The sequence below is a fragment of the Cetorhinus maximus genome, chromosome 18 (genome assembly GCF_964194155.1).
Source record: "Cetorhinus maximus chromosome 18, sCetMax3.hap1.1, whole genome shotgun sequence".
Taxonomy (NCBI): Eukaryota; Metazoa; Chordata; class Chondrichthyes; order Lamniformes; family Cetorhinidae; genus Cetorhinus; species Cetorhinus maximus.
The window spans coordinates 69,666,199-69,691,832 of record NC_135896.1 but is presented as its reverse complement, the minus strand read 5'-3'; the positions used below and the strand labels follow the sequence as shown (position 1 = coordinate 69,691,832).

Genomic DNA, 25,634 nt, shown 5'->3' with positions numbered 1-25,634 from the left:
GAGAGAGAGAGAGACGGGTGTGTGAGAGAGAGAGAGAGAGAGAGACGGTGTGTGAGAGAGAGACGGGTGTGTGTAGAGAGAGAGAGAGAGACGTGTGTGTGAGAGAGAGAGAGAGAGAGACGGGTGTGTGAGAGAGAGAGAGAGAGAGAGACGGGTGTGTGAGAGAGAGAGAGAGAGAGACGGGTGTGTGAGAGAGAGAGAGAGAGACGGGTGTGTGAGAGAGAGAGAGAGAGAGAGACGGGTGTGTGAGAGAGAGAGAGAGAGAGAGACGGGTGTGAGAGAGAGAGAGAGAGAGACGGGTGTGTGGAGAGAGAGAGAGAGAGACGGGTGTGTGAGAGAGAGAGAGAGAGAGAGAGACGGGTGTGTGAGAGAGAGAGAGAGAGAGACGGGTGTGTGAGAGAGACAGAGAGAGACGGGTGTGTGAGAGAGAGAGAGAGAGAGAGACGGGTGTGTGAGAGAGAGAGAGAGAGAGACGGGTGTGTGAGAGAGACGGTGTGTGAGAGAGAGAGACGGGTGTGTGAGGAGAGAGAGAGAGAGAGAGAGAGACGGGTGTGTGAGAGAGAGAGAGAGAGAGACGGGTGTGTGAGAGAGAGAGAGAGAGACGGGTGTGTGAGAGAGAGAGAGAGAGACGTGTGTGTGAGAGAGAGAGAGAGAGAGACGGGTGTGTGAGAGAGAGAGAGAGAGAGAGACGGGTGTGTGAGAGAGAGAGAGAGAGAGACGGGTGTGTGAGAGAGAGAGAGAGAGAGAGACGGGTGTGTGAGAGAGAGAGAGAGAGAGACGGGTGTGTGAGAGAGAGAGAGAGAGACGGGTGTGTGAGAGAGAGAGACGGGTGTGTGAGAGAGAGAGAGAGAGAGAGACGGGTGTGTGAGAGAGAGAGAGAGAGAGACGGGTGTGTGAGAGAGAGAGAGAGAGACGGGTGTGTGAGAGAGAGAGAGAGAGAGAGACGGGTGTGTGAGAGAGAGAGAGAGACGGGTGTGTGAGAGAGACGGATATGAGGGAGAGAGGGTTGCGTGTGCGAGAGGGACGGATATGAGGGAGAGGGTTGCGTGTGCGAGAGGGAGACGGGGGTGCGTCAGAGGGAGAGACGGGTGTGAGAGAGAGATGGGTTGTGTTTGAGCGAGAGGGGTGAAGTGTGAGCGAGAGAGCGGCGCGTGAGGCAAAGGCGTTTTTAAGAGAGAGGGACAGAGGGGTGTGTGTGGGGGAGAGAGAGAGAGAGGGATGTGTGTGTGAGACGATTTTGTGTAAGAGAGACGGGTGTGTGAGAGGGTGAAAGGGGCGTTGTGTGTGAGACAGGGTAGTGTGAGAGAGATAGAGGGGGGTGTGTGAGAGAGATAGAGGGGGGTGTGTGAGAGAGATAGAGGGGGGTGTGTGAGAGAGATAGAGGGGGGTGTGTGAGAGAGATAGAGGGGGGTGTGTGAGAGAGATAGAGGGGGGTGTGTGAGAGAGATAGAGGGGGGTGTGTGAGAGAGATAGAGTGGGGTGTGTGAGAGAGATAGAGGGGGGTGTGTGAGAGAGATAGAGGGGGGTGTGTGAGAGAGATAGAGGGGGGTGTGTGAGAGAGATAGAGGGGGGTGTGTGAGAGAGATAGAGGGGGGTGTGTGAGAGAGATAGAGGGGGGTGTGTGAGAGAGATAGAGGGGGGTGTGTGAGAGATAGAGGGGGGTGTGTGAGAGAGATAGAGGGGGATGTGTGAGAGAGATAGAGGGGGATGTGTGAGAGAGATAGAGGGGGGTGTGTGAGAGAGATAGAGGGGGGTGTGTGAGAGAGATAGAGGGGGGTGTGTGAGAGAGATAGAGGGGGGTGTGTGAGAGAGATAGAGGGGGATGTGTGAGAGAGATAGAGGGGAGTGTGTGAGAGAGATAGAGGGGGGTGTGTGAGAGAGATAGAGGGGGGTGTGTGAGAGAGATCGAGGGGGGTGTGTGAGAGATCTGGTGTGTAAGTGTGAATGTGAGAGAGAGGGGTGCGTGTGTGTGAGGGGGTGCGCGTGTGTGAGAGAAGGGGGTGCGCGTGTGTGAGGGAGGGGGGTGCATGCGTCTGAGAGAGAGAAAGGTGTGAGAGACAGGGTAGTGTGTGAAAGATAGAGGGGTCTTTGAGAGAGAGAGAGGTGCGTGTGAGAGAGAGAGAGACGGGGGTGCATGTGAGAGTGAGCGAAAGGGGTGCATGTGAGAGAGAGGGACAGGTGCGTGAGAGCGAGCGAGAGGGAGGGGTGCTTGAGAGCAAGCGAGAGTGGGCTGTGTGAGAGAGGGAGAGAGAGCGGGCTGTGTGAGAGAGAGGTGCACATGTGTGCGTGTGAGGGAGAGGGGGCTGTACATGCCTGCGTGAGAGACTGGCTTGTGTGAGAGAGGGGGGTGTGTATATATGTGTGTGTGACAGAGGGAGTGTGTGTGCGAGAGGATGCGTGAAAGAGAGGTGCGTTAGTGTGTGTATAAGAGGGGGGGTGTGCGGGCATGTGTGGATGTGTGAGATATAGACGAGTGAGTGTGTGAGCAAGCTGCGGTGAATGTGTGCGCGCATGTCTGTATTCGAGGGACAGCGGGGTGAGATGGAGCAGAGTGTGTTTCTGGCTCACTCCCAGTCTCAGTATTCTTTCGTCCTCTCCGCCACACACCAACAGGCACTCTTTCTCATTCTCACAGTGAATGAGGGTGAGTGAGCACCTTGAGCCTGGGAATGAGCTTGACACACTCTCACTCTTTCATACTCGAATGGTCATCTTTATTTATTACTCACTTTTTTTAATTATCAATTTGTTAACCTTTTTTTCTTAGCAAATTGTTTCTTTTCATCTATCATGTTAATAAGTTCATATTTCATGTTGTGCTAAACCTTATTTTTCCGAAATTCGCTCATCGGCCATCCGAGTGTAAGAAAAATTGAAATGCCACCCCCCTCCCCGCCAAACGACAAGATTGGACAAGTCTACTGTGTGTGATGCTGGTATAGCCGCATTTATTGTCTATCCCTAGTTGTCTTGAGAAGGTGGTGAACTGTTGCCTTGAACCAATGCATCCCTTGATATGGTGCCCTCATGTTAGGTGGGAATTCCAGAGTTGTGATCCAGGAAAATAATAAAGCACCGATGCATGTCCACATCACAATGGTGTGTAACTTGGAGAGGAACCTGGTGATGTTTTCATGACATTTCTTCACATTTCTGTCATTGTTTTTCTCGGTGAGAGAGGTCATAGGGTTAGGGTTAGGTGCTGTTGAAATAAGCTTAGTAAGTTGCTGCATCCTGTAGACAATACATGCTTCAGCATCAGTGCATCTTAGGAAGGAATACAGTATAGTTTCTTCTTCTTAGGCACAATTCCCTGAAATTGACATAAATCTCACACAAAATTGCAGAATTTGAAATGGAAATTATGTTCAATGCAACTTGAGTTTCCACAATGTTTTGCGATCAATGCGTTACATTGCACTGGAAGCTTACAAAACTGGTCACGCTCTTTAATCACCATTGCGAATTTCTGCTGATTGCACTTGTATGCAGGCCTTCGAGGAGGCTCTTTTAAAAAAAAAATTAACCTTTTTTTGGGCCCAAGGATGATAGTGGGCATATTTTAAAAGCTTTTGAATGTATTTTTTTTATTAAGACTACTGTAGCCCTATATAACTAGTAAATGACTATATTTTTTAAAAGTCTATTTGAATAATTTAAAATCAAGTTACTCAGCTGGTTGATTGACACTTATCAAAAGTGCTTATTTTTTGTGATGCCCATTTTTAGCTGTACTAGACAAACTACAGAAAGATACTCTTTTGTATTGAAGCAATTTTTAAAAAAAATTATTCTGAGATGCTGCCCAATTGTGATGGTTCATGGCAGGGTTTACGCTCAGCAACATTAAAATGAATTTGATTGGAAACTTGAAAATAAAAGTGCAACTCCAACTGCCAATTGCATTCAAAAGTTGAAACCCTAACCCATTGAGTCAAGTGGCAAGGAAGCCATTCAAGCAGACTGCTCTTTTCTTGGATGGTGTTGAGATTCTTGAGTAGTGTTGTAGCTGCATCCTTCCAGATGAATAGGCTGTGTGCCATTGCACCTTGACATTGTAGTGGCTGTATATGCTTTGAATGCACTCCACAGAAGATATTAGGTCCCAAATGAGAGTAGAGAATGTTCATTTGCAGCACTAAGGGGTAGTGATTTATGCAGTTACTAAGCATAAGTGAGAATATTTCAGTGGTTAAGGCATGCAAAATGGATGAAGAACAAGAGCCTTGGAAGGTAAAGAAATGAATGCCAGGCTGGCAAAGGCTATGTGCAAAACTAATGCTGAGAAAATGGGATTCTACATAAAAGCTTGAAATGAGATGCTAACAAAATTGAAAATGTGTTGGTGTGGTCTTTATTTCATCCAAAGCTCAGTGCTTTGCTAACTAACTGACTTGAAATGTGTCTGTAATGCTGCAGTTATCATTGCTGCTGAAGGTATGAATAATGCTTGATTTAAAATCAAATGAAAATGCTGAGAGTGTAAATATGCAGTTATTAATTATATGTTCTATAAATTTAGCCAGATTTCATTTTTTAAAATTGTTTTTCATTTTTCCCACAGAAAAGTTAAGAAAAAGAAGGCTTCGTGAAGACATAAAATCACCAAAAAGGAAATTTGCAGATAATCAAGAATCGCTGCATTCTCCTAAATGCCCTAGATTATCAAGTGAAACTCGGAAAGAGTGCAAAAAGCGGTTAGTGTTTCAAAATATATTCATGGTCAAGTTATAGAATGTTGAGACACAGCACTGTGGGTTATTAAAAAATTATCAATATAGACAGTTTCCTAAATTTTAAATTCTGAAACTCAAAAATATTTGTCTGACCACTTCCATTTATCTCTCATTGCACAGATCCCCGGCCTTCTAACCCCATTACTTCTGCACCTGCCTCTGTGTATGGTCGGGCCCCGATTCCGTGATTCCCAACCCCATTCCTGCGGATTTCGATTTTCGGGAGTGCCTTTTAAGGGTGTGGGCTTGTTCAGGTCGCGAGCCTACACCCTGCAGTCCTGACCTGGCTGGCTCCATTGTGGGGGTAGGCATGGAGTCAGGCTAGCTTTTCAAAGAGCCGTGGTTCATGGCACCTCAGAGATGTCGTGAACCATAGTCTGCATGAGGGAAGTTTTGAAAGGTAAGTTCAAAAGGTGCTCCTTATACCCCTCCATGCCATGGCATGTCTCCCCAATCAACCCCTACGGCCACTCGTGTACCTATGCCAAGGTATGACTCTAAACAATGCCTGTGGCCCCTCATGAAGCCTGTAGTGACAGGATATCTTTAAAAAAGAGCTTTTAAAAAGGTCATTCATTGATGACACATACATAATAAGATTTGGCAGAGTGCTCCGAAACACCTGAGCCCCAGGGAAACATTGCTTGATTTACAGCTCTGGTTCTCTGAACTATGCTGTCAATTTCACAATGTTTATTTCATAAGATAAAGCAGTTTCAAGTGCTTGCAGTTTCAGTTACTGATACTTTAAAGGGTCTGGATGATTGACACTTTGTTGGGCTGTAGTGAAAAGGAGTTTTTTTTTGAGAAATTGGTAAGTTATCAATGATATTTTTTAAAGCCTTCTTTTCCCACATCCTATGATCACTATAGTATTTATTGGCTCTATACAGTTCTGTGGGTGAATGGGCATGGAAGTGCCATTACTTGGCTTGGGGGCATGAGGGGCCACAGGGAGTGAGTGGGAGGCATACCTTGGGATGAGGGGCCATAGGGGTTCTTTTGATGGTATACCTTGGCATGGGGTCATGAGGGGCAGGTTTGTGAGGGGTGAATGCTGGAAAACATTTCTGTTTTTTATATAACTGGGTTGAAGTCCCAAGCACCAAGGAGGACCTTTTAAACAAGCCCACTTAAGCACCCGGTAGCCCCTGTGGCTACCTCTGAACTTTCTCCCGGGTTGGTGGTCCAGCTGTAGCCCGCAGCACCCCTGCCCCCACAATGAAAATCCCATCCTTGCCAGGAATTTTCCCAACTCCTGTTACCTGATTCGAATGAAAATCCAGCCTGATATCTCTGTGCACATGTTGCTCTGCTCATCTCTGCCATAGATGCCCGTGTCTTCAGGCAAAACCTTCAACATCTTCCATCCTGACCACCCCCGGTACAGCCTTATGTTCAATCGCTTAGGTCCAAGGGTCAGAGCCTCTAGCAAACTTGCCACAAAACTGACTTATACATATATCACAGATCTGTATGCACCTCAAGTTTTACTCGTTGCGCCTCTTCTAACAAAACCACCTGCTGGTCTTGTGTCATACTGAAGAACGAAGCTAATATCTGGCTTTGCTTCCCTACTTCGAACCTTTTCCTTAAACTCTCACCTCCAACAAGTGTGAGCTTTAATGGACCTAAAGGAACATGGGAATATAGGAACAGGAGCGCCTCAAGCCTGTTCTGCCGTTCAATGAGATCATAGCTTATCTGCAACCTAACTCCATACCTTTGGCCCTTAATACTCTTGGTTAACAAAAGTCTATCAATCTAGGCTTTAAAATTTAGTCGGCAGTGACCACTTATTAAGACTGAGATCATACTTCCCCTCTCTTCCCTTTACCACCAATCCAAACTTAACAAGTGGCTCTACCTCTGAATCCATATTTCAGGTTTCACCCCCGGCTCTCACCATGCCTTCCCTGGGCTTATCGAGTTGAGTGAGCTGACTCCTGTTCCCATGACTTCCAGAGTCACAGAATCTCACAGTGCAGAAGAGGCCCTTCGGCCCATCGAGTATGCACCGACACATGAGAAACACCTGACCTACCTACCTAATCCCATTTACCAGCACTTGGCCCATGGCCATGAATGTTATGACATGCCAAGCGCTCATCCAGGTGCTTTTTAAAGGATGTGAGGCAACCGGCCTCCACCACCCTCCCAGGCAACGCATTCCAGACCATCACCACCCTCTGGGTAAAAAAGGTTTTCCTCACATCCCCTCTAAACCTCCTGCCCCTCACCTTGAACTTGTGTCCCCTCGTGACTGACCCTTCAACTAAGGGGAACAACTGCTCCCTATCCACCCTTTCCATGCCCCTCATAATCTTGTACACCTTGATCAGGTCGCCCCTCAGTCTTCTCTGCTCCAATGAAAACAACCCAAGTCTATCCAACCTCTCTTCATAACTTAAAATGTTTCATCCCAGGCAACATCCTGGTGAATCTCCTCCGCATGCCCTCCAGTGCAATCACATCCTTCTTATAATGTGGCCACCAGAACTGCACACAGTACTCGGGCTGTGGCCTCACCAAGGTTCTATACAACTCCAACATGACCTCCCTACTTTTGTAATCTATGCCTCGATTGATAAACGCAAGTATCCCATATGCCTTTTTCACCACCCCACTAACATGGCCCCTCCACCTTCAGAGATCTATAGACATACACACCAAGGTCCCTTTGTTCCTCAGAACGTCCTAGTGTCATGCCGTTCATTGAATACTTCCTTGTCAAATTACTCCTTCCAGACTTCCCACTAGATTATTTCCTTTCTTGGACTACAGGCTAGCTGGCATTGTATATGGCTCCCTCTCCTCAACTTCTGTCATCCTCCCTTTCAAAACACCTGTTGCCAACCCCTCTTCAAAAACGTACCATTGATCAATGTCCTCTCTAAATATTATTCATTGTGCACGGCCTTTGAATGCAAGGCACCTTTAATTTTTTTTTGTACAACCTAATACACAGAAATCTTGCGTGGCCTGTGTGGTATTTTCCAGGCTGTTGTATAACCATGCATGTACACAGCTTAGAGGGAACACTAGTCTTAACCCTTTTCTCCTTGCTACCGTCTCCATCTCCAACCTCCCTTTATGTTGCAAAATATTTGACTGTATTGTTGCCTCTCAGATCTATGCCCCACTCTCCCACAACTTTTGTTTACATCATTAACCATGTTTGTGTGCCTCTCACAACGTTGAAACCATTCTCAGGTCATGAACCACATTCTCTGGCACTATGGTGAAATTGCCCTCCTTGACCTTGCGCAGCTTTTGTAACAAACAACACCCCCATTTGGCTCCACAAGCCCACTTTATTCAGTGGACCTTGTATGATGTATCCTGTTGTGGACTTTCATAAGAATAAAAAGTTCTCAACCTTTCCAATACTTAACCAAACTACGTTTCCAAGTGACAGTGTAATGGCTAACAAAAGCAGTATAGTACTACATAGAATGTTTGATCATTTCATACCTTAGCATCATTTCATTGAGAGAATAGATCAGCCTTTAGGTGAGTTAATTTGCTTTATTCTGCCAGTTTGTGGAATATATATCCATACTGACTACTGGCTGGAATAGAACAATTATTCTTATTTATTCATGGGATGTGGGTGTTGCTGGCTAGGCCAGCATTTATTGCCCATCCCTAATTGCCCTTGAGAAGGTGGTGGTGAGCTGCTGCCTTGAACTATTGCAATCCATGTGGTGTAGGTACACCCACAGAGCTGTTAGTGGGGGGGGTGAGTTCCAGGATTTTGACCCAGTGACAGTGAAGGCATGGCGATATATTTCCAAGTCAGGATGATGAGTGGCTTGGTGGGGAACTTCCAGGTGGTGGTATTCCCATCTATCTGCTGCCCTTGTTCTTCTAGATGGTGGTGGTTGTGGGTTTGGAAGGTGCTTTCTAAGGAGGCTTGATGAGTTCCTGCAGTGCATCTTATAGATGGTACACACTGCTGCCACCGTGTCAGTGGTGAAGGGAGTAAATATTTATGGATGCGGTGCCAATCAAGCGGGCTGCTTTATTCTGGATGGTGTCAAGCTTCTTGAGTGCTGTTGGAGCTGCACTCATCCAGGCAAGTGGAGAGAGTATCCCATCACACTCCTGACTTGTGCCTTGTAGTTTGGGGAGTCAGGAGGTGAGTTACTCACCGCAGGATTTCTAGCCTCTGATGTGGTCTTGTAGCCACCGTATTTATATGGCTACTCTAGTTCAGTTTCTGGTCAATGGTAATCCCCAGGATGTTGATAGTGGGAGATTCTGCGATGGTAATGCCATTGAATGTCAAAGGACGATGGTTAGATTCTCACTTGTTGGAGATGGTCATTGCCTGGCACTTGTGTGGCACGAATCTTACTTGCCACTTGTCAGCCCCAAGCCTGGATATTGTCTAGGCCTTGCTGCATTTGGACATGGATTGCGTCAGCATCTGAGGAATTTTAAATGGTGCTGAACATTGTGCAATCATCAGCGAACAACCCCACTTCTGACCTTATGATGGAAGGAAGGCCATTGATGAAGCAACTGAAGATGGTTGGGTCTTGGATACTACTTAGAGGAACTCCTGCAGTAATGTCCTGAAACTGAGATGATTGACCTCCAATAACCACAACCATCTTCCTTTGAGCTGGGTTTGACTCCAACAAGTTGGGAGATGTTCCCCCTGATTCCCATTGACTCCAGTTTTGCTAGGGACCCTTGATGCCACACACAGTCAAATGCTGCTTTGATGTCAAGGACAGCCACTCTCATCTCACCTCTGGAGTTCAGCTCTTCTGTCCATGTTTGAACCAAGGCTGTAATGAGGTCAGGAGCTGGGTTGCCTTGGCGGAACCCAAACTAAGTGTCAGTGAGCATCTTATTACTGAGCAAGTGCTGCTTGATAGCACTGTTAAGGACCCCTTCCAACACTTTTGTGATGATGGAGAGTAGACTGATGTAATTGTCCGGGTTGTATCTATCTTGCTTTTTGTGTACAGGACATACCTGGACAATTTCCCACATTGCTGGGTAGATGGCAGTGTTGTAGCTGTACTAGAAGAGCTTGGCTAGGGGTGTGGCAAGTTCTGGAGCAGACGTCTTCAGTACTATTGCTGGAATATTGTCAGGGCCCATAGCCTTTGTAGTATCCAGTGCCTTCAGCCGTTTCATGATATCACGTGGAATGACTCGAATTGGCCACCGCCATTCACGACTGACTGTGGTGGGACTGGAGAGCTTAGATCTGATCTGTTGGTTGTGGAATCGCTTAGCTCTGTCTTATCACTTGCTGCTTTTGCTGTTGAGCATGCAAGCAGCCCTGTGTTGTAGCTTCGCCACCTTGACACCTTATATTTAGATATGCCTGGTGCTGCTCCTGACATGCCATCCTGCACTCTTCATTGAACCAGCGTTGATCCCCTGGCTTGGTGGTAATGGTAGAGTGGAGGATATGCCAGGCCACGAGGTTACTGTTATGGCACGGCTGATGGTAAATGCCGAACTGCCCAAATCCCAGAGGGAAACTTGAAACAGCTGCTAAAATAGTTATTGCAATTTGCATAGTATGAGGAGAGGTTCTGAAATCAGGAAATGATGTCTCCGAATACTTGTGATGATTTTATAGTAAAGATTTGTTAAAAGGATACACCAAAAAAAATTACACTTCAACATAAGAATGGCTTCACACAGTAAACAGCACTTTAAAACAGTTCCACAAGATCTTAATTTAACTACCCTCAGAGCTAACTGTCCCCTTTTCTGTCCAGCAACTATTCTTATAGATTTCAAAATCTATAGAATTCCAGTATTTTTACCACACAGTGCCTTTTTTCCTTGGGGTGACCTCTAAGGCTGACAGCACCTGGTTCTTCAGGTCTGTCATTGTTCACACTGTCTTCTAGGAGTTCTGACCAGTTTCCTGCTGTCTTCTAGGAGATCTAAGCAGCTACCCCATTACCTAGGCTTTAGTATTTCCTCAAATGCGTCCCTTTCCTTTCATCTCTCTATTGTCTCAACCAGTCTCTTTAGAAGTGCTTTCTTCCCAGAATTGATTAAATTTGTTTCTTTCCCCTAGCTCTTAGACTTACAAAAAACAAACTTACCCTATCTTTACCTTACACCATTTATAACCTGCCTGTATCCCCCTTTGAACTAAAACAATTTAATTCAGAATTACTCCTGTTATTGGTTTATGTAAAACTCTGAAGTTCCTCTTGGTTCATTACTATATCGAAACCACTCCTTACTCTTGGTTTTAGACTCTTGCAGTCACTCTGGCTCTTACCCCAATTGCCATATTTACAACCCGCCCCCCCCCAACAGTCTGTCTTCCAATGCATAAGAAATATGACAGGATTACTAACAGAGGGCAAATATTACAATTTTTTTTTTGATGACATTACAGATTGTGGTTGAGTACATTGCTGCTGGTGGCCCACAGCGCTTCATGGTTGCCCAGCCTTGAGTTGTTACATCTGTTCGAAATCTATCCCATTTAGCATGGTGGTAGTGCCACACAACATAATTAGGGCATCCTCGGTGTGAAGACAGGATTTCATCTCCACAAAGACTGTGTAGAGGTCACTTTTATTGATACTGTCATGGATAGATGCATCGGTAGCAGGCAGGTAGGTAGGTGAGGATGAGGCCAAGTATTTTTTTCCCTCTTGTTAGTTCCCTCACCACCTGCCACAGACTCAGTCTAGCTATGTCCTTTAGGACTCGGCCAGCTCAGTCTGTAGTGGTGCTATCGAGCCACTCTTTGCGATGAACATTGAGGTCCCTCACCCAGAGTACATTCTCTGCCCTTGTAACCCTCGATGCTTCCTCCAAATGGTGTTTGACCTGATGCCATAAGACTTCATTGGGTCTGGAGTCGATGTTGAGGACTCCCAGGGCAATTCCCTCCGACTATATACCACTGTGCCGTTACTCATGGCAGATACAGAGGGTTGAAAACAGTGGAAGCCCTGGAGTATAGAAAGTGTAGGGGGGTACTTAAAAAAGTAATTAGGAGAGCAAAGAGGGGATGTGAAAAAAACACTGGCAAGATAAAAGGAAAATCCCAAGGTATTTTATAAGTATATTGAGGGCAAGAGGATAACCAGGGAAAGAATAGGGCTAATTAGGGACCAAAGCGGCAATCTGTGTGTGGAGCCGGAGGACATAGGTGAGGTTTTGAATGATTACTTTTCACCTGTACTCACTATGGAGAAGGACGATGTAGCTGTAGAAATCACGGAAGGGGGCTGTGATAACAAATTTGCATTGAAAGGGAAGAGGTATTAGCGGCTTTAGCGACCTTAAAAGTGGATAAATCCCCAGGCCCAGATGAGATGTATCCCAGGCTGCTATGTGAGGCAAAGGAGGAGATTGCAGGGGCTCTGACACTAATTTTCAATTCTTCTCTGGCCGCAGGAGAGGTGCCAGAGAACTGGAGGACAGCTAATGCATTATTAAAGAAGGGTAGTAGGGATAAACCAGGTAATTACAGGCCATTGAGTCTAACATCAGTGGTTGGGAAATTATTGGAAAAAATTCTGAGGGACAGGATTAATCTCCACTTGGCGAGGTAGGGATTAATCAGGGATGGTCAGCATGGCTTTGTCAGGGGGAGATTATGTCTAACAAATTTGTTTGAATTTTTGAAGGAGGTGACTAGTTGTGTAGATGAGTGCGGTTGATGTAGTCTACATAGACTTCAGTAAGGCTTTTGACAAGGTCCCGTGGGAGAATGGTCAAGAAGGTAAGAGCCAGGGCAATTTAGCAAATTGGATCCAAAATTGGTTTAGTGGCAGGAGGCAGGATGGTCGAAGGTTGTTTTTGCAATTGTAAGTCTGTGACGAGTGGTGTACCGCAGGGATCGGTGCTGGGACGCTTGCTGTTGTAGTGTACATTAATGATTTAGATGTGAATATAGGAGATATGATCAGTAAGTTCACAGATGACATGAAAATCGGTGGTGTCGTAAATAGTGAGGAGGAAAGCTTTAGATTACAGGATGATATAGATGGGCAGAGCAGTGGCAAATGGAGTTTAATCCTGAGAAGTGTGAGGTGATGCACTTTGGGAGGACTAACACAGCAAGGGAATGTTAGGACCCAAGGAAGTACAGAGAGTCAGAGGGACCTTGATATACATGACCATAGATCTCTGAAGGCAGCAGCACAGGTAGATAAGGTGGTTAAGAAGGCACATGAGATATTTGCCTTTATTAGCTGAGGCATAGAATATAAGAGCACGAAGGTTATGTTGGAGCTGTATAAAATGCTAGCTAGACCACAGCTGGAGTACAGTGTGCAGTTCTGGTCACCACACTATAGGAAGGATGTGATTGTACTGGAGAGATTGCAGAGGAGATTCACCAGGATGTTGCCTGGGCTGGAGCATTTCAGCTATGAAGAGAAACTGGATAGGCTAGGGTTGTTTTCCTTAGAGCAGAGAAGGCTGATGGGGGAGCTGATCGAGGCATACAAAATTACGAAGGGCGTAGATAGGAGGAAACTTTTCCCCTTAACGGAGGTGTCGATAACCAAGGGACATAGATTTAAGGTTTTAAAAAAAGGCAGGAGATTTGATGGAAAAATTGTTTCACCCAGAGGGTGGTTAGAATTTGGAACACACTGCCTGAGGGGGTGGTAGAGCCAGGAACCCTCACAGCATTTGAGAAGTGTTTAGATGAGCACTTGAAACACCATGGCATGCAGGGCTATGGGCCAAGTGCTGAAAAATGGGATTAGAATAGATAGGTGCTTGATGGCCGGCACAGACACGATGGGCCAAAGGGCCTGTTTCTGTGCTGTATAACTCTATGACTCTATAACACCTCTGCTGGGATGGTGATGGTGGTGTCTGGGACATTGTAAGGTATGGTTCCATGAGTGTGACTCTGTCAGGCTGTCGCCTGACTAGTCTGTGAGAAATCTCTCCCAATTTTGGCACTAGCCCCCAGGTGTTTCTAAGTGTCAATAGAGCTAAGTTTGCCGGTGTTGCTTCCAGTTCCTAGGTTGATGCCAGGTGGTCCATCCAGATCTATTCCTTTTAAACGTTTTAGTGGATTGATTGAGTGGCTTGCTAGGCCATTTAAGAGAGCATTTATTGCAAGGGGGATGAAGTTCAGGAATAAAGAAGTCTTACTACATTTGTACAAGGTTTTGGTGAGACAACACCTGGAATAGTGTGTGCAAGTTTGGTCTCCACGTTTAAGATATACTTGCATTGAAGACGGTACAGCGAAGGTTCACTAAATTCATCCCTGGGATGAGCGGGGTTGTCTTATGATGAGAGGCTAAGTAAATTGGGCTTATAGTCTCTGGAATATGGAAGAATAAAAGATGATCTTTTGGAAACCTGCAAAATTCTGACGGGGTTTGCTGGGAGAGATGCTGTGGGATTGTTTCTGTTGGTCAAGGAGTCTAAAACATTGGGTACAATCTCAAAATAAGGAGCAGATCATTGAGGACTGAGATGAGGAGAAATTACTTCACTCAAAGTGTTGTATCTTTTCTACCCCAGAGGGCTGTGGATCTATCGTTGAATACATTTAAGTCTAGGATAGACAGATTTTTGGTGTCTCAGGGATTTAAGGGATATGGAGAGCAGGTGGGCAAATGGAGTTGAAGCCCAAGATCAGCCAGGCTCGAATGTCCATATGGTCTACTCTTTCTCCTATTTCTTGTGTGATCCAATGTGATTTCTAGAACTGTAATAGCATGTTCTTGTGTTTATATCAAAGTTGCTTTCTTAGCGAAGTGGCCTCTCAATGTTACTCACTCAATGGAATGTATTTTTGTTGAACATTTTGGGTTATTTCTTTAACTGTTTCCCACTGTTCATTTACCTACATACCTTTTAGTCTATTTACCCAATCAACCTTAGCCAGTTCTCCCCTCATACCTATGTAATTGGCTTTATTTGAGTTTAAGATTCTTATTTGCGATTGGAGTATGTCACTTTCAAACTTAACATGGAATTCAGTGGTATTATTGTCACTATTTCCCAGTGGATCCTTTACTACAACATTAGTAATTAACCCTGTTTCATTACACAATACAAGATCTAGGATAACTTTATTCCTTGTCGGTTCCAAAATGTTTTGCTCCAATAAACTCTCACGAAAACATTCTACAAACTCCTCTTGGAGACCACTCTTGCAAATTTGTTTGCCCCAGTCTATATGAAGATTGAAGTCCCCCACAATTATTACATTTTCCTTATTACAACCTCCAATAATTCCTTGTTTAAGGCTCTTCCCAGTCAGGGGCACAAAAACAACTGCCACCAGCATTTTCTGGCTCATGCTATTCCTAATATCCACTCATACGGATTCTATTACTTGATCTTCTGAGGCTAAATCCTTTCTCATTGTTTTTACCTACATTGCTACAGTGTTCTGATGGCTCAGTTTTCTCTTTAGATTTCTAAATCTCCCTTCACCTGAACCCTCCCCACCCTCTGCTAGTTTAAAGCCCAGTCCACAACCCTAGTTATACGATGGACCAGGACACTGTTCCCAGCCCGGTTAAAGTGGAGCCCATCCTAACATAATCTCACTTTTCCCTGAGTACTGATGTCAGTGCCCCAAGAATTTAAATCACTTTTTCCCACACCACTCTAATCTGCTTGACTCGATGCCAATTGGCACATGGCTTGGGTAACAATCCAGGGATGTTCTTTGAAGGAGAACCTTTGATGTTCTGCATTTTAATTTGGACACTCACTCCTCAAATTCTCTTAGACCATCATTCCTGGTTCTACCAATGTTGGTTCCCATGTGGACCACGACAACTGGATCCTCACTCTCCCACTCCAAATTGTTCTTCAGCCATGAGGAATTGTCCTCGTGGACCATGCACCAGGCAGGCAACGCAAACTTCGGAGTTCCTGTTTGAAGCTACAGAGAACAGTAATTATCCCCCTGACTATATTGTGTTATGATCATAATGTGTAATACAATCTCTGTAGAGTTCAAAAACAAAAGCTTCCAGTTAATTACTGAAAGGGTGATGCAACAAGATTTCACATTTTAAAACGTTCACTTTTTTGTAGGTACCTTATACTTGAAGCTGCAGAAAGGAACATTCCCCTTTTATACTTAACTCACATTTCACTCTCAGCAGAGAAACAGCCCTTCTAGCAAACAGTCCACAGTTGCTTCCAGCTTCCGATGGGATTCACATTTCCACATTTGGCTCAGTAGTAATTTCGAATGACCGCCTCCAGACACTTCCCTTAGTTTTCGGAGAGTTTCCTAAATCAACTACCAGCAATAAAGCCTGGCCCAATGATGCTTCCAATCTGGTGATCAAATCTCCCAGAATCCTTTGAGGCTGTGCTTCGATCAGAGACTGTCTCCCTCTTACATCCAGCTTTAGTAGCTTACAAAGCCAAGCAGCCTCTTTTTTCTGCTGACCACACAAAAACAGCTGCCTGCCTGTGATATTTATTCATTGATTTCTACAGAAGCATGTAATCTGACCTCCAAAATGGCTTCCTTTGCACCCTTTCCCCATTGCACCATGAAAGACATTAGCCTTGCATTCAGATACATGCTGATGAGCTATTCTTGACCTCCAACTCTATTTCATCTTAGAAGGAAATGGACTTTTACAGCACAACTTACAACTCAATACTTTCAACACCTTTCTGGGACTTTGGGAGACTCATTTTGGACTTGGAGACTGCTGCCATTATCTGCAAATGTGATCACTTAGGAACATATGAATTAAGAGCAGGAGTAGGCCACTTGGCCCTTCAAGCCTGCTCCACTATTAAATAAGCTCATGGCTAATCTGATTTTAACCTCAATTCTACATCCCTGCCTACCCCCGATAAACTTTCACCCCCATGCTTATCAAGAATCTATCTACCTCTGCCTTAAAAAAATTTAAAGATTCTGCCTCCACTGCCATTTGAGGAAGAGTTCGAAAGACTCACGACCCTCTGAGAGAAAAAAATTCTCTTCATCTCTGTCTTAAATGGGCAACCACTTATTTTTAAACAGTGACCCCTTGTTCCAGATTCTGCCAAAAGTGGAAACATCCTTTCTACATCCACCCTGTCAAGTCCCCTTAGGATCGCATATGTTTCTATCAAGTCACTTCTTACTCTTCTAAACTCCAGTTGAATCAAGCCTAGCCTGTCCAGCCTTTCCTCATAAGAGAACCTGCCATTCCAGGTATTAATTTAGTAAACCTTCTCTGAACTGCTTCCAATGCATTTACATCCTGCTTTACACAGTACTCCAGATGTGGTCTCACCAATGCCCTGTATAACTGAAGCATAACCTCCCTGTTCTTGCATTCAATTCCTCTTGCAATAAACGATAACACTCTATTTTCTTTCCTAATTACTTGCTGTACCTGCAGACTAACCTTTTGTGATTTATGTGTCAGGACACGCAGATCTCTCTGCATCTCAGTGCTTTGCAATCTCTCACCATTTAGATAAGCTTTTTTATTCTTCCTGCCAAAGTGGACAATTTCACATTTTTCCACATTATACTCCATTTGCCAGACCTTTGACCACTCACCTAACCTATCTATATCCTTTTGTAGCCTCCTTATGTCCTCTTCACAACTTACTTTCCTACCTAGCTTTGTGTCATCAGCAAATTTAGCAACCATACCTTCGGTGCCATCAGCCATGTCATTTATCTAAATTATAAAGAGTTGAGGCCCCAGCACTGATCCCTGTAGCACACACCACTCATTGCATCTTGCCAACCAGAAAATGACTTATTTATGAGTACTCTGTTTCCTGTTAGCTGGCCAATCTTCTATTCATGCCAATATGTTACCCCCTACACATAGTCAAAAAGACTATTTTCTGCAATAGTCTTTGATGTGACACCTTATCAAATGCCTTCTGAAAATCTAAGTATAGCACATCCACTGGTTCCCCTTTATCCACAGCACATGTTACTTCAGGGAACTACAATTGAATTGGTTAAATATGATTTCCCTTTCACAAAACCATGTTGCATCTGCCTGATTACCTTGAATTTACCTAAGTGCTCTGTTATAATGTCTTTAATAATAGCTTCCAACCTTTTCCCTATTACAGATGTTCAGCTAACCAGCCTATAATTTGTTTCTGCCTCCCTCCCTTTTTGAATAAAGGAGTTACATTAGCTATTTTCTAATCTAATGGAACCTTGGTCAAATCTAGTGAATTTTAGAAAGCTAAAACCAACATATCAACTACCTCACTAGCCATTCCTTTTAAGACCCTAGGATGAAATCCATCAAGGCCTGGGGGCCTGTCAACCCAACAATTTGTTCCAACAATTTGCTAAGTACTACTAACCTGGTGATTGCAATTTTCTTGAGTTCCTCCTTCCCATCTAATTCCTGGTTTATAGTTATTTCTGGGATATTATTTATATCCTGTATAGTGAAGACCTATGCAAAATACCGGTTCAATTAGTCTGCCATCTCCTTATTTTCCATTATTAATTCCCCAGATTCACTTTCTATAAGACCAACACTCACTTTGGTCAGTATCCATAGAACTCTTACTATCTGTTTTTATATTTCTAGCTAGCTTTGTGTTGTACTTCCTCTTCTATTTAATTTTTCCCTTCTTATTAATCTTTTAGTCATTTTTTGCTTTTTTTCATATTCGGACCAGTCTTCTGACCTGCCACCCGTTTTGCTCAATTATATGTTTTTTCTTTAAGTGTGATGCTATCTTTAACATTTTTTAGTTAACCATGGATGGTGTGTCCTCCCTTTGGAAATTTTCTCTTTTGTTGGAATGTATCAACTGTGTATTCAGAAATCCCTTAACCTAAATTGCCAGTTCTCTTTTGCTAGCTCTGCTTTCATGCCCTCATTATTGCCCTTATTAAAGTTTAAAATATTAACCCACTCTTTCCTCCCTCCAACTGAATGTAAAGTTCAATCACATTATGATCATTGCTACCTTCACTGTGGAGTCATTAATTAATTGTGTCTGGTTGGTCAATACCTGGACTAGGATAGCTTGCTCTCTGGTTGGTCCCAGAACATGCTTTTCTAAGAAACTATCCCGAAGGCATTCTACGAATTCCTTACCTAGGCTACCTTTGCCCATCTGATTTTTCCAGTCTATATGTAGATTGAAACCTCGCTTGATAATTGACGTACCCTTCTGACAAGCTCCCATTCTTTCTTCTTTGGCACCCCATCCTACCTTGTGGTTTTTGTTAGGTGGCCTGTACACCACTCCCACGAGTGACTTCTTGCCTTTATCATTCCTCATCTCTACCTGAACAGCTTCTATTTCCTGGTTTCCTGAACTTAGGCCATTCCCCCTCTATTGTGCTAATATCATCCTCAATTAACAGCCACCCCTCAGCTTTTTTCTAGTTTCCTGTCCTTCCTAAATGTCACATACCCGTCAATATTCAGGTCCCAATCTATGTCATCCTGCAGCCATGTCTCTGATGGCTAGTCAATCATATTTGTTTATCTCAATTTGCACTACCAGTTCATCTGTTTTGATGCGTATGCCATGTGCATTCAGATACAAAGCCTTAAGTTTTGTCCTTTTATTATTTTCGTAACCTCTAGTCTTATCTGCTGATTTTCTTTTAGATTTGTACTCTCCGTCCCTTCCTGTCATGGTCTGCTTATCCTTTCCCATATTAATACTTTACTCTCTTGCCTTGTCTCTACTTTTTGATTTGCCACATCTTCCCAAATTTGATCCCTTGCCCCACTATTTAGTTTGAAACCCTCTCTACTTCCCTAGTTATGCGGCTTGCAAGAACACCGGTCCCAACTGTTCAGCCCCCATTTGCCCTAATACTGGTGCCAGTGCCCTAGGAACTAGAACCCACTTCTCCAACACCAGTCTTTAAGCCACACCTTCATCTCTAATCTTATTTTCCCTCTGCGAATTTGCACATGGCTCAGGAATTAATCCAGATATTACTACCTTTGAGGTTCTGCATTTTAATTTGGTGCCTAGCTTCTCATACTGACTATGCAGAAACTTCTTCCCTGTCCTATATATGTTGTTGGTATCTACATGGACCATGACAACTAGATCCTTCCCTTCCCACTCCAAGTTCCTCGCCGGCCCTGAGCAGATGCCCCGAGCCCTGGCACCAGGCGGGCAACACAGCCTTCTGGACTCTCACTCTTTGGTGCAGAGAACTGCGTCAATCCCCTTATCCATACTGTCTCCTACTACCTCTACATTCCTTTTTGTTCCCCCCGCTTGAACGGCGTCCAGAGCCATGACCCATCTGCTTATCCACCTTGCAGACCTTGCTTTTGCCCACAGAGGTTACAAGCACCTCAATCCTTTTTGACAATTGCAAAGTCTGAGGCTCCTCCACTACTGCCAGCTCAGTCCGTTAACCTGCCTCATTCATAGTCACATCCTCCTGTCCCTCACTGCTGACCAAAACAGATGGTCCTTCCCTAAGAGTTGTGACCATCTTCTTGAACAAAGTGTCCAGGTATTTCTCCCCCTCCCTTATGTTGCGCAGTGTCTGCAGCTCAGCTTCCAGATCAATTGCCCTGATCCGGAATTTGTCTAGCTGCTTACACTTTCTGCAGACGTGTTTGTTCTGTATTGCCTTGGCGTCCAAAAGCACCCACATTCCACAGCTGCAACATAACACCTGTCCTTGTTGCTTATGTTATTTGGTTAATTTAATTTAATTACTTCCTTAATTGACTTAGAATAATTCCTATGTATACTAGGATTTACTGTGCTTATTAAATGCTAGTACCACCTGCAACTGAAAGTTATAATTTTCTGAATTACACAGGTATGTGTTTGAGGTATTTAATTTAATTATTTTATTTTGTTTAAAGTTTTGGTTCTTTTATTTATAGATCTACTTTAACTCTGGAGTCCTAATATACTGTCCCTTACACCAAGCACTTATCAACTTCCTGTGATGTCAAAGTTTTTTTAATTCAACTTTCAGACTGCCACTGCTCTCTCCTCTCACGCTGTGTTCAGACTGCCGCTGCTCCCTCCTCTCACTTTGTTTTTAGACTCCCACTGCTCTCTCCTCTCACGTTGTTTCCAGACTGCCGCTGCTCTCTCCTCTCACGTTGTTTCCAGACTGCAGCTGCTCCCTCCTCTCACGTTGTTTCCAGACTGCCGCTGCTCCCTCCTCTCACGTTGTTTCCAGACTGCCGCTGCTCCCTCCTCTCACGCTGTTTCCAGACTGCCACTGCTCCCTCCTCTCCCGCTGTTTCCAGACTGCCACTGCTCTCTCCTCTCACGCTGTTTCCAGACTGCCGCTGCTCCCTCCTCTCACGCTGTTTCCAGACTGCCGCTGCTCTCTCCTCTCACACTACTTTTAGACTCCCTCTGCTCTCTCCTCTCACGCTGTTTTCAGACTCCCGCTGCTCTCTCCTCTCATGTTATTTTTACAGCCACTAGAGGCCCCAAACCCCCAATAAGACTCATTGATTTTATTATCAGTCTGCAGAAAAGTCATAGAATCATAGAATTTTACAGCTCGGAAAGAATTTTACAGCTTTCGGCCCATCGTGTCCGCGCCGGCCATCAAGCCCCTATCTACTCTAATCCCATTTTCCAGCACTTGGCTTGTAGCCTTGTATGCTATGGCGTTTCAAGTGTTCATCTAAATACTTCTTAAATGTTGTGAGGGTTCCCGCCTCTACCACCCCCTCAAGCAGAGAATTCCAGGTGCCCCCCACCCTCTGGGTGAAAAAAATTTTCCTCAAATCCTCTTCAAACCTCCTGCCCCTTACCTTAAATCTATGCCCCCTGGTTATTGACCCCTCCACTAAGGGATAAAGATTCTTCTTATCTACCATATATGCCCCTCATAATTTTGTACACATCAGTCTTCAGCCTCAGCCTTCTCTGCTCTAAGGAAAACAACCCCAGCCTATCTACCCTCTCTTCGTGGCTGAAATGCTCCAGCCCAAGCAACATCCTGGTGAATCTACTCTGCACCCCCTCCAGTGCAATCGCATCCTTCCTATAATGTGGTGACCAGAACTGCACACAGTACTCCAGATGTGGCCTAAATAACGTTTTATACTGCTCCATCATAACCTCCCTGCTCTTGTATTCAATGCCTCGATTAATAAAGGCAAGTATCCCATATGCCTCCTTAACCACCATATCTACCTGTGCTGCTGCCTTCAAGGATCTATGCACATGCACACCAAGGTCCCTCTCATCCTCTGTACATCTTAGGATCCGACCATTCATCATGTACTCCCTTGCCCTGTTAGTTCCCCCAAAATGCATCACCTCACACTTTGCAGGATTAAATCCCATTTGCCACTGTTCTGCCCATCTGACCAGCCCATCTATTTCGTCCTGTAGTCTAAGGCTTTCCTCCTCGCTATTTACCACACCACCAAATTTCGTGTCATCTGCGAACTCACTGATCATACCTCCTACATTTATGTCTAGATCATTAATGAACACTACAAACAGCAAGTGACCCAGCACCGAACCCTGCGGTACACCACTGGACACAGGCTTCCAGTCACAAAAACAACCTTCAACCATCACCCTCTGCCTCCTGCCATGAAGCCAATTTTGGATCCAATTTGCCAAATTGCCCTGGATCCCATGGCTCTTACCTTCTTGACCAGCCTTCCATGTGAGACCTTGTCAAAAGCTTTATTGAAACCATCTAGAATACATCAACTGCACTCCCCTCATCTACACACCTAGTCACCGCCTCGAAAAATTCAATCAAATATGTTAGACATGATCTCTCCTGAAGAAGCCATGCTGACTATCCTTGCTTAATCCTTGCTTCTCCAAATGGAGATTAATTCTGTCCCTCAATTGTTTCCACAAGTTTCCCTACCACTGATGTTAGACTCACTGGCCCATATTTCCTTTGTTGATCCCTACCGCCTATCTTGAATAACGCTACCATTGAATAATTGGCTGTCCTCCAGTCCTCTGGCAATGTGGCCAGAGAGGATTTGAAAATTAATGCCCGGGCCCCTGATTCCCCCCTTGCCTCCCACAGCAGCCTGAGATGCATCTCATCTGGGCCTGGGGATTTATCCACTTTTAAGGCCGCTAAAACCTCCTCCCTCATCAATCATCTTAGTTCCAGGACATTATTGCAGGAGTTCTTCAGGGTAGTGTCCTCAACCCCACCATCTTCAGCTGCTTCATCAATGACCTTCCTTCCAACATAAGGTCAGAATGATGATTGCACAGTGTTCTGCACCATTTGCTGCGACTCAGATACTGATGCAGTCCATGTCCAAATGCAGCAAGACCTGGACAATATCCAGGTTTGGGCTGACAAGTGGCAAGTAATGTTCGCGCTACACAATTACCAGGCAATGATCATCTCCAACAAGAGACAATCGGACCATCACCCCTTGACATTCAAATGGCATTACCGTCGCTGAATGCCCCACTATCAACATCCTAGGGGTTACCATTGACCAAAACTGAACTGGACTAGCCATATAAATACTGTGGCTACAAGAGCATGTCAGAGCCTAAGAATCCTGCCGGAAGTAACTCACCTCCTGACCACCATCTACAAGGCACAAGTCAGGAGTGTGATAAAATACTCTCCACTTGACTGGATGAGTGCAGCTCCCACAACACTTAAGAAGCTGGACACCACTCAGGACAAAGCAGCCCTGCTTGATTGGCACCCCATTCACAAGCATTTACTCCCACCACCACCAATGCACAGTGGCAGCTTTGTACAACATCTACAAGATGCACTGCAGGAATTCACCAAGCCTCTTTAGACAGCACCTTCCAAAACCCATGTCCACTACCATCAGGAAGATACATGGGAACACCACCACCTGGAAGTTCCCCTCCAAGTCACTCACCATCCTGACTTGGAAATATGTCGCCATGCCTTCACTGTCGCTGGATCAAAATCCTGGAACTCCCTCCCTAACAGCACATCCACATGGATTTCTCAGGGGCAGTTAGGGATGGGCAATAAAGGTTGGCTTAGCCAGTGGCACCTACATCCCATAAATTAATTTTAAAAAGATTCCCGCTGCTCTCTCCTCTCGCACTGTTTTCAGACTCCCGATGCTCTCTCCTCTCACGCTGTTTTCAGATTGCCGCTGCTCTCTCCTCTCTCACTGTTTTCATTTTCCTATGTCTCCGCTCTCCTCATTCTTTTTATCCTATCTCCGCTCTCCCCCGCTCTTGTTCTGCATCTCTGCTCTCCTTGCATTTTTTTATTCTGTGTCTTCGCCACTTTTTTACACCTTATACCATTGCTCCAATAACACAACCTGGGCCTCTCTTGGATCTTTAACCGCCCCAGGCCTGTGGTCAAGCAGCCTTCAGAACAGGTCCCTTCCATTTGACCTTAAATTAAAGATACAGTTCTAAAGCATAATACTCTTAAAACCTCATAATTGCCACACATGTTTGATCCATAATCACAATGTGAATTCTGAATGTACGTTCTGATTCTTAAAATACATGTCACACTAGGTAAAAACTGAAGTCTGCAGCAAAGATTTAGGAAAGATTAGCCCTTTGCAGGGGGTAGATATAAGATACAATGTTTGCTCCAGCAAGAACTGGTTCAGCTTCACTTTGAAGGAATGTGGAGAACCAGGACATAGCACATAAGCTGACAGCATATTCCAGAGGCTCACTACTCTCTATTGAATCATATAAGATCCTGAGGGGATTTGATAGGGTAGACACCAGGAGGAGAGACTAGAATCAGGGGACAGCATTTAAGAATTAGATGCCTCCTGTTTAAGACGAAGATGAGGAAAAATTTTTTCCCTCAAAGGGTCATTAGAATATGGAATTCTCTTCCCCAAAAAGCAGTGGAGGCTGGGTCATTGAATTTATTCAAGGCAGAGTTAGACAGAATTTTGTTAGACAAGGGAGTCAAGAATTATGGGGGGGCAGACAGCAAAGTGCAGTTGAGACCACAACCAGATCAGCCATGATCTTATTGAATGGCAGAGCATGCTTGAAGGGCTGAATGGCCTACTCCTCCTATGTTCCAAGAAAAGAAGACCTGCATATCATCTAGCCTATTACTCTCACATGATTTAAAGGCATGACACCTGGTCTGGTTCAATCTGTCCAGTCGAAGTAATCTACCAATAAATTTTCATTATTTTATAGAACTCTCAGGTCACCTCCAGTGCCACACTGTTCTAAAGAGAATGGATCCAGTTTGTTGAGCTTTCCTGAGTAACAACGTTTTTTAAACTGGGAGTCATTCTTGTGGTTCTCCTCTGAACCTTTCTCAAGGCCACTATATCACCGAATATGTGAGGGAGCCTAAACTGTCACTGTACTTTAGATGCAGTCTAAACAAAGACCTGCATAAGGACAGAATGGTATTCTTTGACATGTATTTAATAGATCAATTAATACAACCCAACATCTCGTTTGCTTTGGCTGTCTCTTATCTGCATTGATCCTAAACTTTGCTTTGTGCACAATAACAGTCAGATTTAATCTGGATCTCTTAGATGACCTGGTGTCAAATTTTGTTTGATAGTGCTCCTGTGAATTGCCTTGGGACACATGATAAACAGGAACAACATTGACTACGTTCATGCTGATCTGCCTCAACTCCACTTTCTCGCTGGTTTCCCACTTGATTTCCTGAGAGATTAGAAATCTATCTTTCCCAGCCTTGAACATACAACACTAAAGATGCTATATCAGTGCAAGTTGTTGGTGTAGATCTTTTTCCCAGCCACTTTCAGTATTGTTCCAACTCATCAGAGAACATAGCCTCTATTAATTCCGTCCCCATGAGGAGTGAGGGTTAAAAATTAAACTAGAACCTGCCGCATAGGCACTTATTGCAGTAGCAGCTGGGTGCCCTATGGGACACTTTATTCACACATTTAAATCGGGCTCCCACAGTGCAATTGGGAGCCTGATTTAAATCTAAGAGATATCTTACAGAATACCCAGGGCTTCACAAACCTGGAA

At 44.6% G+C, this 25,634-nt stretch overlaps 1 protein-coding gene across 5 annotated transcripts in view; it reads left to right on the top strand.

Moving 5' to 3' along the window:
* The window catches only part of g2e3 (G2/M-phase specific E3 ubiquitin protein ligase), a 182,142-nt gene that overhangs the window by 103,147 nt on the left and 53,361 nt on the right, over nt 1-25,634 (top strand). For all 5 annotated transcript variants that reach the window (XM_078562866.1, XM_078562865.1, XM_078562869.1 and 2 more), the window contains one exon: nt 4,565-4,697. In XM_078562866.1, coding sequence (XP_078418992.1) covers nt 4,565-4,697 — 133 coding nt within the window. The remainder of the gene's footprint in view (nt 1-4,564; nt 4,698-25,634) is intronic.